Source organism: Lagopus muta, chromosome Z (genome assembly GCF_023343835.1).
Source record: "Lagopus muta isolate bLagMut1 chromosome Z, bLagMut1 primary, whole genome shotgun sequence".
NCBI classification, from domain to species: domain Eukaryota; kingdom Metazoa; phylum Chordata; class Aves; order Galliformes; family Phasianidae; genus Lagopus; species Lagopus muta.
This window is the reverse complement of record NC_064472.1, coordinates 50,186,408-50,205,266: the sequence shown is the minus strand read 5'-3', so window position 1 is coordinate 50,205,266 and position 18,859 is coordinate 50,186,408. Positions and strand designations below refer to the sequence as shown.

General features: G+C 36.0%; 1 protein-coding gene across 4 annotated transcripts in view; it reads right to left on the bottom strand.

Moving 5' to 3' along the window:
• Positions 1–18,859, bottom strand: part of APC (APC regulator of WNT signaling pathway) — a 93,624-nt gene that overhangs the window by 44,200 nt on the left and 30,565 nt on the right. For all 4 annotated transcript variants that reach the window (XM_048931359.1, XM_048931361.1, XM_048931362.1 and 1 more), the window contains exons 2-3: positions 16,196–16,348; positions 740–824 (exon numbers count right to left, since the gene is read on the bottom strand). In XM_048931359.1, coding sequence (XP_048787316.1) covers positions 740–824; positions 16,196–16,330 — 220 coding nt within the window. In that variant the 5' untranslated portion in view covers positions 16,331–16,348. The remainder of the gene's footprint in view (positions 1–739; positions 825–16,195; positions 16,349–18,859) is intronic.

Sequence of the window (18,859 nt, the reverse complement as noted above, 5' to 3'; positions counted from 1 at the left end):
TGAGACCCACCTTGAGGACTGCATCCAGTTATGTTGGGCTACCAACACAAGAAGGATTTTGATCTGTTGGAGCAGGTCCAGAGGAGGTGGAGTATCTCCCCTATGGGGAAAGACTGCGAGAGCTGGGGCTCTTCAGCCTGGAGAAGGCACTCAGGGAACCATACAAAGGCCTTCCAGTATCTGAAGGGGCCTACAGGAAAGCTGGAGAGGGACTTTTTAGAAGGGGGAAATGGCTTTATAAACTGCAACAAAGTAGATTTAGACTAGGTGTTAGTAAGAAATTCTTTACTATGATAGTGGTGAGACACCGGAACGGATTTTCCAGAGAGTGTGAGGATGCCTCCTCCCTGGAGGTGTTCCAGGCCAGGCTGGACGGGGCTTTGAGGAACCCAGTCTAGTTAGAGGTGCCCTTGCTGGGCAAGGGGGTTGGAATTAGACAATCTTAAAGGTCCCTTCCAACCCAAACCATTCTGTGATTCTGTAAGCCCTAAAGTAACAGTAGCAAAAGCACAAAAGCAACTCAGAAACATCATCTTTTGAAAACATGTCTTCAAAATGCTCAGCAAAAAATAACAGACAGTGAGACTATGCCAAACCACCAAAGGCAGCACTGGAAAGAAGATGGAACTCAGCTAGAAAATACTATCTTGAAGAAAGAAAGAAAGAAAAAAAAAGAAAAAAAGAAATAAAAAAAACTAAGAAACAAGTGAACCTACTTGAAACATAATTTTAAATTTACCTTTAAGTCGTTCCAGTATGTCAATTTGTCCAGATGATGCCATTGCCTCATCCTCAATACTTCCCTGTAGCTGTTTCAGCACCTCCTGCAAGGAATTAAGAGATCCTTAGAGTAATAAAGCACAAAGTGAATACACACATCCGGCACTCATGTGCAGACTTATGCAACAGCTACTGAGACACTGGTATAAATTTTATTTCATGTGAGCAGTGAATATAACTTTAATTTCTGTCAAGTAGATCTGCAGTATTTCTCCAAACTATGTCACGATGTAAAGAATAGCCTGTCTGGCAGTGCATCTATCAGCGAATTTAAAAGTCTTTCTCAAAGTGAGTATTTATCTCTAATTTACAGATGAAGAAATAGGAACACAGAGAAATCAGTCAAATTTATTCACTTGTGTATCTAAAGTTAGCCCTGTAAAAATAAAATTCAGTTACCTAACTAAAAGTTACTACAGTATTTTGAATACCACATTTTTTAAACCCCCAAGATATCAGTAGAAGAACTTGACAGCAGCATAAGCCAGCAGGGATAGTCATCACTGCTCTTATTAATATTATTACTACCAGTACTACCATCACCAGATCTAAGGAAAACAATTAGGTTTTCCTCATGGTGTTATCTCCTTTGGTTTACTTCAGAGACTCCTTTATGCAGCTGAAACTTTGAAGACAGAAACATCCTTGTATGTTATTGAAAATACATAGAATTATACTGTTGAAAGAACATATTTCTAATACACAAAAAGCTTCCAACTAAATGATTACTGCACTAAATGATTATTGCACTAAAGGGGTTCTGTAAGCCCCTGGGTCCCTAATGTTCAGTGACCTAAATTCAGGTACAAAATTAAATGCAAGATAGTGAATGACTGCTGCATAACACAACGATGGATACATTGATAGCAAAAATAAACTGAAAAGACTGGTGATAAAGCAAAAAGCCCTTACTGAAATTACTTTTCTTTACCATCTATTATGACATAGAAAACATTTTAAGATGCAGTAATAGTCAGGAAATAAAAATTCTGAATAAATGGAAGGTACTGCTTACTTTTCACACACAAGATTCTACACTTAGAGTTATATTCCTCCTGCTCATGCCTGAAAGCTAAAGAATTTTAAATATCTTTAAATATCTCCATATCACTGTTATGCTCTTTTTAGAATGCAGCACATCTTAACACCAGTATTAACCATTCCTGCAACTTGTACAGAAGCTACCTTTTAAGGGCATTTTACTCTCTTCAAAATCAACAAAAAGTGCAACTACAAGAAGTCAAGAGAGTCTTTATTTTGAAGAGGCATAATGTTGTGCTTTTCCTTACTCAAACTGTTGTTCTTCATTTAAAAAGGAGGGAGAGAGGGAGGAAGGAAGGAAAAGGATTTTGAGTAACATACTGTAAGTGATTCTGCAAATGTAATCTCCAAAAACCAGCCTCTGAAAGGTGAATTATTACAACTGTCATTTAAATAAAACCTATCCATACTGGAGAATTATATGAATGCTTCTGGAAATGGAGATTCAAACTTCCCATCATTTAAAAAGGTTTCTGTCTCCATAGTTCAGAGACTGCAAAGAAACAAAAGTTTTCTGAGGGTGGGGAAGGGGGATGGTGCTGCTCCATTAATATACTCTGGATTTTACAACTAATTCATAGCTAATTAAATAAAAAAGATCAGATGGGTCAACAGGTAACTCGAAAGTTACTGGTAAGTACCGTAACAGCACAAGGTACCCAGATAGATAGCAAAGCAAACAAGATTGCTTAAGGGCTGCAGAAAAACTCAAACTACTACTAAAAAAAAAAAAAAGAAACAGAGAGAAGCAATGCTAATAATGCCAGATTTCAAATTCCAATGAGTTAAAATTTAGCAATGTATTTAATTTTGGAGAACTGTATTTGTATTTGTATTTGTAAATATTTTAAAAGATGGTATCTGTACAAAAATGCTTTGGTTATCTACACTTCTCTCTGGCACGAAGAGGAGCGTTTACAAAAATTCAGTCAAATCAGATAGCTTTGGGCCTCTGTTTGGTATCTAGCTTCCAACCCTTTTCCATCCCTTTCAGACAGAATAAGCTTTATTATTCATATTCACTTTTCATAAGGTTTTATGTATTCAGGGAATGCCAAAATGACTGTAAATCATGATAAATTTAAATCCAAGGGCAGTTCCAAAGGTAATGCCTCCTGTTTTATTATACTGGTCCACAGTATCAGAAGCAGATGTTGGTGGTATGGCATTAGACACTGAACTTTCCAGTCAATATCCTGTTCCCTGGTGTTGCCGTGTGACAGGTGGCAGCAGAAGGGCAGCCTGACAAAATGGCGTCTGACATAGAAGAAAAGCAAAGATGCACCGCTGAAATCCCTCAGGAGGAAGAAATGGCACCCACTGACATTCTTCAATGCTCGGTGAATGTTCATAGAGACCAAACATTGAGAGCATAGTGAGGGGTGGCTGGTGTGTTTCAAGCAGTGGAAACAGGGACAAGAAAGATGAGACATGTTCTAGACAGCAATGCACAGCTGTCATATCATTAAATGAAGAGCTTCTGCTCTTTGTTGGTTGAAAATACACAGCTAATGTTGGTGACCACACAAAAACACTGTGTTGTAACTGATTATTTGCTCTATGAAGCAGCGTGACTGTACTCTTTGTATCTGTAGTAGTTCCCATGGAAATAAAAAAAAAGCATTACTTTCACTGTGACCTGCATGTATGAAAACACTGGGAGCAAGAGGCCAGAGACATTCATAGGTCAATATCAGCTGGAAGACTTAGCAAACATGTTTTGGAATTTATTAGGTCTTTCAAAAGTAAACACGAGTCTAAGTTTTAATGTTTACCATGACTGCCTCTATATCATTAACACTTGAGGACAAAAACAAGCTTAACTGCAAAAACACGGGCAGTGTTTACAATTTCAGACAGTAACTGAACGTCTGTCTGTGTTCTGCACCACACAGAACAGGGATAGTGCACAGTGAATTACTAAGTATTATTATTTTTAATCAAATCATCAGTGTTTTTAAATGAGAATATTTCTGACAGTAATTATATTTTTAATATACTATACTGAAAACTTACCATACAATTGGACTTTAAAGTGAAAGTGACTTTTCGTGTTCAACCCAGTATTGCAGTTTCAATTAGTGTTATCAAATGGCAGAAAAAAAGGTAACACGCTGAAAGCAAAACCATCACCCAAATTCAACAAGAATACTAGATGTCATAGCAGTAGTGATGAAATCAAAATACTATTTTCCACAGATTTATACGTATTCAAGGTCTGACATGACCCCTCATAGCTGAACTTATTGTCTGAGTGAGCATTATGAAAAGATCCTGTAGTTCTGAACAGTCTGGTGATTTACACTGTTTCTTAATCAAGCCTGGTGGGAGCCTTTCTAATTGGCTGAAGTCTTAGGCAATTGCTCTGGTTGGTTGCCCCTATAACCAAGTCTAAATGATCACAATGATGACAGCACTGCTGACTGAGGCGAAACAAGCTCATTTTTTAACCTTTTAGAAAGAATAAAGCATTTGTTGTGTGAAATGATGCTCATTTTCATTTCAAATAATGCCACTTACTAAAAGACAATTATTTACATGATGCCACTGTGCTTAAGAGCTGTCAGTTGCTGTAACTACACATTGAAGTCTATCAAGATTTTAGTGCAAGTCTGCTGTCAGACCAAGTAAAGTATCCTATTCTGTGTTCAGAAAGAATACTGCCTGAGGTAAGTCAGTAACTATAAAATATCACCAGCTCAATTTCACTGAAATTTTAGAAAAAACTTTTTTCAGTTTTCCAACCAATCTGGATTCTGGAAGAATTGCAAATGCTATGCTTTATCAAAAACATAACAAACTGAGAATGACAAATCTAACTCAATACAATACCACTGCAGGTTCTTTGCTGCCTGACTAAACCTACATTTTAAAGGTCTGAAATTCATAAGATACTAAGTCACTCTCATAACATTTTCCTTTATTTCAGTGCATTTTCAGTTTGCATGAACATAAAAAAGTTATTTGCAAATGTCTAACTGCATTACATGTGCAGGAACTGAAAAAAATTTCCATAGAATTGTTATTTGATTCAATTTGTAAAAACCTGTAAAGTTTAAGGAAGTTTCTTTCACTGATATTAGAATTTATAGCATGATCAACAAATGGTAATCAATATTTTCAAATTTACTGTTACTTTTAGAGGACGATTCTATATATTTTCCCATTCCCTGCATATCAAATGTACAGTTGGTACAATATTTTCCTTCCCTGTGCCATGATTTTGCTGTGGCAGTTTCCTTTAAGTACTTTAAGGCTGTTGTCACTCCTGACTCTTCACTCCTATGAAAACCAGGGAAGCGTGCGATACAAAAAAAAAACATTCTGCACGAGAAAAATCCAGCCTTAGGATAAGGCAATTACTTTAAGAAGGAACAGAAAAGCTTACATTAGGAAAAATAAACAATAAAAGGAATATATGTATTTCCTATGCTAAGCATGAACAATATTACCCCTTGAAATACTTGGTAAGTTTAGCCGCTTACAGGTTTGAAAGGGAAATACTGAGATAAAATGGAAAACAAAATTTTGAAAAGAAAATAAGGTATACACTAATACAGCATGAGGTACAGAACCTCAGAATTTAGCACCTATTCCACAGATATTTATTCAGGCAAGGAATGTTTCTGCTGAATACGGGGTTCTACTCTATACTTTTTCAACAACGCAGCTGCAGTTACAATAGTATCTCCATAATATGAAATAAAAATCTTTAGAAATTTAGCCTTAAATGAGGCATTATCAATATCAATGTAAGATTACAGGAGGCAAAAATACAGTAACTAGTACTTTGTTGACATGCACATAGGAATTAATCAGAAGTCTTTCTAAGTGAGACTATTTGCAGCTCATTACATTTTCATAATAGGCAAACATACTATTACCATCTACACTGTAAGATGGTTCCTACAGTTACATGAAGCAAGTATGCTTTAATATTTTTATTTAATACAAATAATAAAAAAATTACTATAAAGCAACATTTATTAGATTTACATTTTTAATAATGCAAGACTTGAAGCAAGAAGTGTAAAGTTACTATAGCTAGTCAAAGAACAAAACAAGTGTAATCAGTTTCTGTTCATTTTTATGATGCTTGTTGTACGGAATGGGGTAAATATGAAGCTTACAAAAAAAGGATTTCACAAACTGTGAAAGTATATACATACCTCTAAGCATGTGCAAATACCCACAGGGCCAACCATCTGGACATGGACTAAAAAGTTAGATCCCATGCTATTTTATTTCCCCATTTCTCCCTTATTAAATATGTATAAAGTGAAATGTATGTATATGAACAACTGCACTTCTACAGAGATTGCTAACTTGCAGTCAATTTCAAAATTCCGTATTATTTTAGAATACAGAACATAATTCAGTTACAGTGAATGTAAAATACTCATTATTGTTGAATTAGAATACTTTTGACAAATATAATACAGTTTTGAGCTCTGTTTAGGATGCCACAGAGCCAAATGAGAGCTGTACCTCTGAATTTGCATTAAATTACATCCCAGTATCTTCAACTTACTGCCTACTGTGTCTGGCTGTGATGTTTTCAATGATGCATGCTACCGACTCAGAAGGACCACAGCTTATCAAGGGGATACAGTCTGTCAGCTAGAAAACTCAGCTGACAGAGAAGGACATAAATGTACTTTGTTTTTAACACAGTAGATTGAAAATCTATTTTTTTAAAAAAACATTTTTGATGAAAATATATCTTTTTCCTGCAGAATGCATTTCTGTCAAAAAGTAACTTTCACGAGAAATTTCTGACTCTAAATATCTCTTTATACATGAAAATCTGTGTTTAAAGAATTCATTTGCAGAGGTGAGTTCAAAAACAATTTAATAGAAGAGTGTATTTACATCCTTAGTTTCAGCATGAAGCATGCTAACTTCAGTAGTCTTTCTTTTTTTTGGTATGTAAAATCGTATCAAACTGTGTACAAGCCAGCTGACAAAATATGAGTGGCACTGCCTACCTTAAACATGCTATTTCCTTTGCTTTTAAGGGCACAAACTCAAGTAAGTCTTACATCTTTTTTTGTGTGATTTTTTTTATAGAAAGTAAAAACAAACTATTTTATAAATTACCATGCTTTTATAGTTTGTTTCACTATCAAAATTTGCTCATGTTACAGGCAAAGAGCAGACTGAAGAGTCAGATTCTTTGCGCCATTCCCACCTCTAAAAAATAATACAAACAAGAATTAACAGAAGTTCCTTCAGTCTATGCTTTTGATTCATTAATTGCCTCCTAACAAGTCCTTTTCAAAATCAAGAAATTTACAACACAAGCTGCTCTTGTTCACTGCTTGAGCCATTCTGCAGAACTTTCAGTTTCTTCTATATTTATCTTTATTGTCTACAGTAACTTGTTTCTGCTGAGCCACAAAAAAATTCAGTGAATTATCAAAGAAATCCAAACAAAGCCTTCTGTGTGCTAAATGGAACACGTATAAAACCAAACTTTTAAAAATGAAAGTCAGGAGAATCGCTCTTTTAAGTCAACAGAGGACACAGCACCACACAAACAACTCATAAGAGCCAAAATTACCACATACAAAAAGCTTTAACTTTGGTCACATCAGCCAAAATGCTGAAGAAAATCACTAGCAAAATGAAGTTGATTTATTATGAGTTGGCTGGAAGACACACGCAAACAGTGCCAAGGCAAAGACAGATTCAATGTAGGCACCACTTTCTGAGGAACACTATTTGCATAGCAACAAATAAATGAAGAGCATGCTAGAAGATCATTATCTGGTGACACACAGGCTAGTTAAGGAGGGAAAATTTATGTCTAACTGCTATTAGTAGCAAGTGAAAAATAAGGGTTTTTGTTGTTGTTGTTCTCATCTGTATCCGAGGTAAAAAAGGGTCCTTCTCCAAAAAGCTCTAAGACATATATACAAACAGAATTAGGACAACAGAAAAAAATCAAAACGTTGAATAAAAATAAATAGAATCAAAAGATATTGTAAGATACGGAAATATTTCAAGAGTCTCACAGAAGTAATACAATATGATCATAACTTGTAACTGCTTTGCAAATTTTAACAAAGCTATTAGACCATACTGCGGAAAAAAAAGAAAATAAAATCTCCACACCTACCAATTTTTATTATGACAAGTTTATCCCAGTGCCACCTCACACAGAACTTACAAAGTTAAATTACCATACATTATTGTCCCAACTAACATAATGTTAGAAGTGCACATTTTCACATGCACACACACACAGTAGCAAATATAAATCTTTTTCCATGAAATAACGCACTAGGGACTGTGCTACTATCAAGTTGTTCAGAGCTTTGCAAGTGACCTGCTTAGACCTTCTCATAATACTTCCTACCGTGCTCCCAAATTGGACCGAAAATTTTTCAAACACATAGGTGAAGCTAAGCTATAAATCAAGAGAATAAGCAAACCTTATAATCAAAAATATTAACCACTTGAATGAAAAAAAAAAAAAAGAAAAAGTGACTCGAAAAGAAACATCAGTTATTCTTGAGTCTCGGTACAACTCTCCCACTTCACATGGTATCTTGCAGGGCAGATGTGAACGGGAGCACACACTGTACATTGCCACCTGCTCTGAGAAACGACTTTCCATCACCAACCTGGCAGACCTCTTTGTTGCCTACTCTCCATGACAGTCCCTTAGGCTCTCTTCTTTAGCTATGACTCCCAGGCTTCTTTTTACCTCCTCCAACCCTCCATCCCATCCAGAGCCACTGAAGGCCCCTCCTTCTTCATAAAGTTCAGGAGCTCTAGAAGGGAGGCAAGTTTTCTCCTCCGAGGCTCTGCTCCAACCAGTCTTAAGAGAGCAGGACACTGTTAGGGAAAAAACCAACAAACAAACTAGAAGCAAAAATGCAAACACTGTCCTTTGATGTCAAGTCAGACCAAATGCCAATCCATGCCATCACCCTATCTTAGTAGAAACTCAGAATTATGTTAAAAATAATAATAAAATTCTCCAATTAACTTATATATCACTCTTTCCAGCTTCTATCTGTTAATATCTTGAAAATTCATCTCTGGTGGTGCTAACTCCCAGACAATTCTTTCAGCAGCCAAATGAGCTGAATTCTATCTTTCAGATATTTCTTCACTCTGCCATTTCTGAAATTTTTCTTTTCATTTTTAACCATACTGAAAAACTTTTATGTCTCTCCCCACACAAAGTAAGTTACAAATTAAGATGAACAAAACAGGTCACAGTAGACATCTCACTAGGTCACTGCTGGCTATCTTTAAAAAAAAAAAAAAAAATACACAAAAGACCATTTACTCTACTAATTACTTTTCAATCTTTAACTCAACTGCTAGTCAAAGACCTTTTCAAATCAGTTTAGGTTCTTCTCTGATAAAGGGACATTACTAAACTCATTTTGGAAGCAAAACTCATTAGGACTGTCAACTCAATGAACCTTCATAGAATTTAGGTCTGTAAGCCACATTTTAACAAAGTAATATTAACCCTTTGTCCAAAAGTAGTCTACTCTTTACTCTGTTTTCTAACAACACAGTCATTAAAAGCATCAGTCTTGTGGGTCTGTACATCAGCACTTTTTCTGAGGACGCCTTCTTAAAAAGTGAGATCAAATCTGCCATGGTGCCACGGCTATTTTATACATATAATATAAATCTTGTTATAACAAGAACTAAATAAGTAAGGGATCTTGAGGGAAGGTTATATACACAAAAATTTGATACGCAACATCACAGCAAAAGTAAGAAAAAGATAACTATTTTCATTTTGAATTCTACAGCTTGAAAGTGCATCATTATAATTATCTTTAATGGGTAAAAAAGAAAGGAAGACAGACGCACGTGAACATGCTGAGGAAGAATCCCAGAGGCTATCCCAAGCAATAAAGTTGGCACAGTGCTGATAAAACAGGAGAGCAAATTTGACAGAGAAGATATACTTGATGAACCTACCATAAAGGAGCTTTATGAATAAACAAAAAACGACTGGCTGACAAATGAATGAAGACTGATGACAGATGGGAAATCATACGGATGACTATGGTTTTAGGCACCTTGATCTCATCAGTGCTCTGAGAAATTATTTCTCCTACTACTTAGGTTGCAATCCACCCTTTACTGAAGCCAAAGGGGTCATACCTCAAATCTTCCCAAATATGGAAGAAAAGAGGATGGAACAAGAACAACCTTACAACTGACAATTTAGAAATTTCGTATTCAAATTATTTCAGAACATTTGGGTGAGTAGACACTTTTTTCTGACATTTCATTACTTCTGTTTTTAACTTTGTGCTGAAGTTACTGTTGCTAACAGTTTTGACACAGGATCCCTGTGAAGTTCTTTGTATAACAGCTAGCTGTCGCTGAGCTCCATACGTACAATTACTACATTGTTTTTACTTTGCTCAGCAACTACAACCTCAATACGTTAACTGCAGGTAGCTCCAAAAGTAAGGCCTCCTACTTATTTCCACGGAAACTACAACAGATACACCTCTACTGCTCTGCCACCAACATTGCAGACCAGGAGACATTATTTACAGAGCGACCTTCATATGACCTCACCTCTTTGTGAATGTCACTTGGAAATTAGATTTACATTGATAGCTCTGGAAAAAATACTAATATTCAAATTTGTAACAGTATCCACAAAGCAATGCCTAACTTACTAAAATGTAAGATTCAAATACAAACATTTTTCAGTTAAACCAATTTGCTTACTACCTGCAGTCTATTCACTAGCAAGCATTCCTGACGAAATCTATCTTTTCTCATGCATTTTTCTCTTCTGTGTACTGACTACTCTGTTTCTGTATCTCCGCATCATTCTTCAACATATTTTATCCCTGCATGACTTGCTAAAATATTCTAGTGTTTGTTCTAATGAACTATTCTAAACCTTTTCTCCAAAAGTGCAAGAAAAAAGAGAAAAGGCCAGATGAAGCTACGAAAACTCCCCTCTTTGGAAAATGATGGGAGAATTCTGCTTATTTGGTACATTAAGTATTTCCAGCAAAACATATAATCTCAGGTATTTTAGAGGAAAAACTGTTAATAGATAACTGAAGATGGGATTACAAACATGGTATCTTCTACATATGTGTCCATCATATGCCAGAGAAAGCTAAGATACAAATAGATGCACAGTGTACACATATACTCTCACAAATCCAGCACATCAGAAAGAAGATAAAAGACAAGCACCATGCCACTCGTACCTGCATACACACAAACACACACATACACGTAAAAATATCACATAACAAAATTTGCTGGCTCTGTTTTTCAGGGGGTTCTGTCAGGCTTCAAATACAACAGACTTCAATTTCTAATTTCCAATGACATACTTCATCATGATACACTGAAATAGAATCCTTTGCCAGATATAAAAATCTCTATTGGTATCTTCTGTGCTTTACAATGACAATCCTTAACGCTGATGATGAGAGACAACTGTGTAGAAAAAAAGCAGATTTTTTAGGTTAAGTAACAAAAAATGATGGCTAAGCAAAAACCTGTCTGACCTTTAAATGAGAAACAAGTTAAAAGAAAATGCAATCACCTGCTTACCTTATCAGACAGACACTTGATAAAAGTCATGCAGTACTAAAGGGAGACACAGAAATATCTGCAATCTTATGTCTCTGCAAGCGTAAACTTTTTTAAAAAAGAATATGATTCAGTAACTGGCATACTGGATTGTAAAAGATTAGCATCTGCTGTTGTTTAAACTCCTAAGACATACAGATCCCCAAATCCTGATCACCTGGGCTGGGCTCAACAAGCAATTCATGTCCAAAAAGTGTAACAGCGTGCTGAAACAGTGCAAGAAAGTTTGCTAGTGAAACACTGTGAACCCAGATCATCCCTTTTTATAAACAAACTTACACTAATAAGCTTCAAGTTGGAAGCAGTACACTTTTAAGATGCCCTGTTGTTCATTAAACAATCAAGCTACGCAATTCTCTTAAGTTGCCATCTTGATAGTCTCCTGCTTGCGCTAAGGATCTATGTCTATTCCTTTAAATAGTCGTAACAAGATACAATAGCAAGTTTAACTTTCAGAGCAAAAAAAATGAAAATCAATCATATTTTATTATAATATGTGTCTTTGATTTGTATGTCTTTAAAAATGGAGGTCTTTTTCTGACAGAAGACTTTACATGTATGCGCAAGAAGTAGTAGAGCAACGGAGTGCCTTTTTTGAAATTAACTTGCTAGTTCGCTTGTTCCTAAATTTGTCTGTAGTCTTTGTTATATGTGGTTATGCTTACTAACTGCACTCACACACTCAAACTGCTCTACATTTACAGGCCAACAGCTACTTAAATAGGCCAGAGTATTTGTTTACTCAGAGAGAATGTTTTACCATACAGAACTGCTGTAGTTCTCATCTGAGAGTAAGCCTACAGTAACAACTGAATTTCCCAAGCTAGTCATAATACTCTGAGGGATTTCTTCTGTTTGAACAGTTAATCTCTAAGACAACACAAATTAAAAAACAAAGCATATACTGTTTTGTTAGTAACTTTGGCATGCTTGATAACATCTTCACCTTTCCTTACCCCTCACCTCCTTTTCTGGTCAACAAAAAGACAATTTGCCCTTTCAATTATGAAAATTAGCTTTAAAAATGAAGCATTCAAACACTGTTCCTATATAGGTCAGTAGTAGTTTACAATAAATGCATCTGCAAGATGAGCTCACGTTAAGCTTTTAATTCCAGTATGATTATCTACATTTCTGAAAAAGGAGCGATTATAAAAATGAGGCACACTTGCACAGTATTTAACACTACTACTTACAGAACCAACTCCTTTAAAATTATTCAATATGAGAAATGCCATTCTCAATTATTGGTTTCCACAACTGATTAAAGAACATAAAGCAGAACAGTTGATATAAGCAAAGCTATTAAGTGTCCAAATAGTCACTATGAGATAATCCTACCGAATCAAAATGAAATGGTGTAAGAATAGCAACACTGCTGTACGTAACATCACAGAAGCACATCTAGTTTACCTTATTGTCATTTCCCTTCTTCCTCTAATATATGGCACTTGGCAGGAGAAGCTGCTAGAGAGCTACATGTTATCCTGAAGGATTTGTGTTTCTAACTATTTGGACTTTCAACTATTTATATGGTAGCCAAGGGATTTTTAATCTACACTTCTCTGGTACTTCTACTTACTTTTCTTTTAATTATTCCTAATTACAACACTGGAACCATACAAACCATGGAGCAAGCAGTTTCTTTCAGCAGAACAAAGCAAACAAGTTATTTTTCAGAAAACTAAAATAATCTCCTGACCTAACAGAATCCTGCAATTACCCTCAAACTTTTTCACCTAGGGGCTCCAGTGCCCACTGTGACTCCCATAACATTCTTCAAATTCAACAAAAGTTAAGGCAAGGCTTCTTAGTCTTTTCAAATACAATTAAAACAAACAAGAGAAAGAAACTGCTTCATGTCTAAGCACCCATGACAAATAGAACTCATCATCATTTTTCAATGGGGATTGTTTAGATTGATCTGATTCTTTTTTTTCTGTGCTCTATCTCAATTTAAAGAAATGACCTAAGTTTAATACTTGAGTTGAAGGGAGTTTAGGACAAGTTCCTTATACCCAGGACAGCATTCAAGGAGAGAAAAAAATGAGGTATCTACTTGGAATACATGTATACACACATTTCTGTAGAGTGCAGTGTAACCATGTTCAGTTTGCTGGTCTGCCGCATTTGTAGTAAAGGCATAAAGCCCTTCCACATCCCAAAATAATGTCCCAGAAACCAGCTGATACAGATAGTCTCTTTCTCTGGGTCTCTGAGAACTTAATTATTGACACAAAACGAAAACAAAACATGTTTTTCCCTTTTACAAACTCTTTCTTCACTTCCTTATTTCAGACTGCGATGACAGGCAAAGAAACTGACTGATTTGCTACATTACCTCAACATTGGCAATATAACCAAACAGTGTAGCTCTCAGATAAAATTAAACACACAAAAAACTGTTTTTCTCAGTTGTTAATGCCAAACACAGTTTCAAGTAGTTTATGTGTGAAGGACTATTATATCACTTCAGTTTAGGTTGTGCAGCCATTTGGATTTTACATGTCAATGCAAAGTTTATATGTAACTGAAAAAAAACCAAAACCCTACCTCTTTTAAATACTGTTATACCTAATTGTAGTGGTTCAAACCAAATACATGAATACATTGGTCAATCTACATGTTAAATGAAGTTCATTTTCTTTTTGTTACGTTAATCAGATTATTTGTAATAAAATAACGACTAGCCATAAAGTAACATGAAGTTTATTATATGAATATGGGAAAGCATGGACACACAAATATTGCTCAATATTCACAAAAAAACTACGATATATAGTAGCATGAGAGCTGCTCTATAAATAATGCCAACTGTTTTATTGCACTGTTGGTGGAAGGGCAGTAGAGGTTGAATCTTCCCAAAAAATACTCAGTTACACTTTGCTGTCATGTGACAGATGGCAGCAGAGAGGCTGTTTGACGCAATGGCGTCTGACAAGACAGTGCAGATGAAACAAAGGTGTGTCACTGAATTCCTCCTTGCAGAAAAAAATGGCACCCACTTACATTATCAATGCTTACTGAACATTTATGGAGACCAAACAGTGGATGATGCGTTCAGCAGTGGTAACAGCAGCAGTGAATCACCTCTGTTGAGTGCAGCATGCAGGCTCTTGTTCACTGCTGGGAAAAATGCATGGCTAATGGTAGTGACTGTTTTGAAAAGTAGAGATTTGTATCTGGGAATTTGCTCCATGAAAAAGCATTGCTCTGTGTATCTGTGCTCTGTGTATTTGTTGTACTTTTCATGGAAATAAATAGGAGGGCATTACTTTCAGAGTGACCAACACATACGCAGATATTCACAGAATCACTGAACAGCCTGGGTTGAAAAGGACCTCAAAGATCATCTAGTTTCAAGCCCCCCTGCCAAGGCAGGGTCACCAACCACCAGACCAGGCTGCCCAGAGCCACATCCAGCCTGGCCTCCAGAGATGGGGCATCCACAGCCTCCATGGGCAACCTGGTCCACTGCATCACCATCCTCTGAGTAAAAAATTCCTCCTAATATCTAACCTAAATCACTCCTTAGTTTAAAACCATTCCCCCTTATCCTACCAATATCAATCCACATAACCAGTCATAACCCCTCCTGTTTATATTTCCCTTCAAGTACTGCAAAGCCACAAGATGATCTCCCTTGAGCCTTTGCTTCTCCAAGCTAAACAATCCCAGTTCCCTCAACCTTTGTTTACAGAGAGGTGCTCCAGCCCTCTGATCATCTTAGTGGTCCATCTCTGGACTCATTCCAAGAGCTCTGTGTCTTTCTAGCACTGGGGACCCCAGTACTCCAGATGCAGTACTCCAGATGGAATATTGAGTAGAGCTGAGTAGAGGGGGACAATCACCTCCCTCTCCCTGCTGGCCACTCCTCTTTAATGCAGCCCAGAACACAGTTGGCCTTCTGGGCTGCAAGCACACACTGCTGGCTCATGTCCAGCTTCTCATCCACCAAGACCCCCAAGTTCTTCTGCACAGGGCTGCCCTCAAGTAGATCTTCCCCCAGTCCATATACATACCTGGGATTATATTCCAATGATACCAGCTTATGTATCAGTTCTGCTGACTGCTAGCAAAAAGCAGGATTTGTCAGCTCAGGAAGAGCAGCTAGAATGCTTGTGAAATTCTGCCTTGTTAAGTGCCACTATCACACAGATGCAGTTACTTCCGTATCTTCCAAAAGATTAAAATCCATATTAATTCCATCTGAGTCTAAGAGCTACCTGTTGGATAAGTGGCTTTGAAAGCCTACACACAGTCCTTAAATAACAGATGGGCAGATCAGGGTGAAATTATCAAGTCTCAGTTTATGCCTTGGGAGAGGCTGGAGACTTGTGATTTTACTTTAAAATGAATTTTTTTTTTTGAGCGTAAGTACTGTAACTGTAAGAAAACAAAAAAACACTAAACTTACCCTAAAATAATGAAAATCTCCAATCTCTCCCATGTCTTCATGCTGGGAAGTAGAGCAGTGCAAAAATGGTGGTGCTTATCATGACAAACCAGAAAAAACGCTATGAAAACTGGAAGGTGTTTCTAAAAACAGTTTTAAAATATTTTCATTTCCAAATTAAAAAAAAAAAAAACAACAGTACACTTTACCAAATAAATCTGATTAGTACAGTTTTCTTTTATACAGCCTATAAAAGAATTTTTGTAGGACTACAGAAGCATAGAGAACTCGTACAATGACCAGTTCACTGCAAGACAAGTAACTCCAAAAGGCAGCAACAAATGATGAATACAGAACTTGCAATACCTTCATGTTAGATGCCTCCGTTTCCAGTTTGGTTAGGTGATTTGAGTTGTCCTCTAGCTCTTGCCGAAGGTTGGAGTTCTCCATCTTTAATGCCTCAACTTGCTTTAACAACTGATCATAAGAAGCTGCGGCCATCCTGGGCTACCCTTAGACCTGAAAAATAAGAGAAAATACTAAATGTAAACTTTTTTGGAAAACAACAACAAAAAAAATCCATTCCTAACCATAGAACTATCTCATTCCCATTTACCACCCAATTTTTTAAACATTTAACTTACATCCATAAAATCAAACTATTACTGTGAGTCCAAAGGCTTTTTCCTGTGGCCTTCGGTTTGATAGATACGATTAAGCCTATGAAAGAAGTTCACCAATGACTGCACAAGGTATTAGGGAAAGGCAAACTACATGAAGGAAAATCACGCACTATCATCCTTACTATTTGCACTTCAATTCTAACAATGGGAAGAGATAATAAATCATATTTAGACATCTCTGCATAGTTATCATGCACTGTGAAACATAAGATGCTACAAGATGCTGCCTACAGATTTTATGAAATGAAAACTGCAGATGCCCCAAATTCCTCAGAATATTAATGTAGCTTTAAATAATAAAGAATTTTAACAGAAAAAAAGAATAAATGTATCAGTTATCAAATGTTTTATTAAAAAACAACAACAACAACAAAAAATTCCAAGGCAAAAAGATTAAAGCACATATTCATGTAATTCTAACACAAGACGCTGTTGTATTGTACTGCAGAAGAAACAGATGACAGATTATTAAGACACACTATTACAAATACAAAGAGCAAGTGCTATCTATAGGTCATAAAACAGAAAAAAGTCCTGTTTTTATGGTGGTTGCAGTAATACATTTTACACACATTTTTAGTAATGCTTTTCAAATTAAAAAAAACAAACAATTCAAAAAAACCTTTGTCTAACAAACAGCTAGAACATAGCTAACCACTTTTAAAGCTCTTTACAGTACAAATTTTTTCTTTTTCATCAGTCATTCCAACAGAACAAAGGAAGCCCACCACTTCATGTATGCACAAGCTACCCTTCCAATATCACAGTAAGAATTTCTCAAGTACAGGAACTGTAACTCAGAAGAGAAAAATACAAGAACTTCACTGAAGAATTTTTTTTCTATAACACTCTGGAAGGACGAAACAAATGAAAGCCTCTACTCAGTAGTTTTCCTACATCTCTGGAATATCGTGCAAATATAGATAGCAAGCCATCTTGAAAACTGCACTAACAGGAGAGCATTTTCTGTGTATACTCACATTAAACCTTTGACCTTGCTGCTTGTGTAACTCCTTGTGTAATCAAATTTGCTCTTCCGGATGAATCTTAATTGAATTATCAAGTCAACGAAAAGATAGGTAAAATTATGTTAGATTATTTGATTTTGTTCCCCAGGATAACTTCTGAATATTACACTTAATCTTTTTGAATTTAAACTCAATGAAACAGAAGGAACAATATATACCACTGGAGTCAGGAAGAAAAGTTAACACAAGCAGTTGCAAATGATATGACTGGTTTATTTATTTCTCAGTAAAAAAGTCATGACTTAAACATCTGTCATCATCACAGAGAGGTCAAGGAAAAAGCTCACCATTTATGGAACTGTGATTTCCATGATGGCATTAAACAGTTGAAAACATAATTCCAAATACACTTATTTATATAATTTTATATTATTTATATACATGTATTCGTAATTTGGTCATGCTTTATGGACATGTCTCATTCAGAGCAGTGAAGGCAATCTGAAACATTATTCCACAAATCCTATGCTTTCACTACAAAATAAGATTCACTTAATGGTAAGCAGACTTAACAAAAACATAAAACTCCTGACTGTTTCCAATCCACTTAGTGCACGCGAGTATAGTTTCCATTCTTTGTAATAAAAACATTTAAAGTTTAACTTCTTTTCAGAACATAAGCTACATGGGTAATTCAGCACAAACACAACAAAAGACAACTTGAAAATATTTTCAATTCTAACAGTTATAAACAAGTATTGCATTATAATAAAGAACCACTTCGGCTGAATTGTTAAGGTTTGAAAAGACCCTTTAGATCCATACAAACCATCCACTTAACTACCAACTCCACCATAGAATCTACTGGTTTTAACTCAAGTTTACCATGTTTACTCATTTACATCTGCAGCTGCAGCATTCCATGTCTTTGGCATAGACATTTGTTCTAGTTAAAGTAACTATTTTTCATTAATTCATTATTAGTATGGAAGTACAAGCTGCATCTCTGTACAAGTACCAAGTATATAAAAAATACTTGGTTCTTCCAATTTCTCTACTCAGAGGAATTCTAGCCACATTAACAAGATGTGTAAATGTAAAGAAGAATGTGAAGAAAGATGAATGAAGGAATGAACTCCAAAGACAGCAGCTGAACAGCTCTGGCAATTTAAAGGAAAAATCAGCTTAAATATGGAGCAGTATAAAGAGGGTGAGATGAAGTAACGTACAATCTAAGGTTATATAATAACTATATAAATAACTAGATCTGACACTGCAAGCTAAAACCTTGTCACTTGGAAGCACTGACTGGTCACTCTGGGTCCTCCTCAGTCAGACAGAGTTTGCAGCCACATAACCCATCTTTCACAGCAAATACC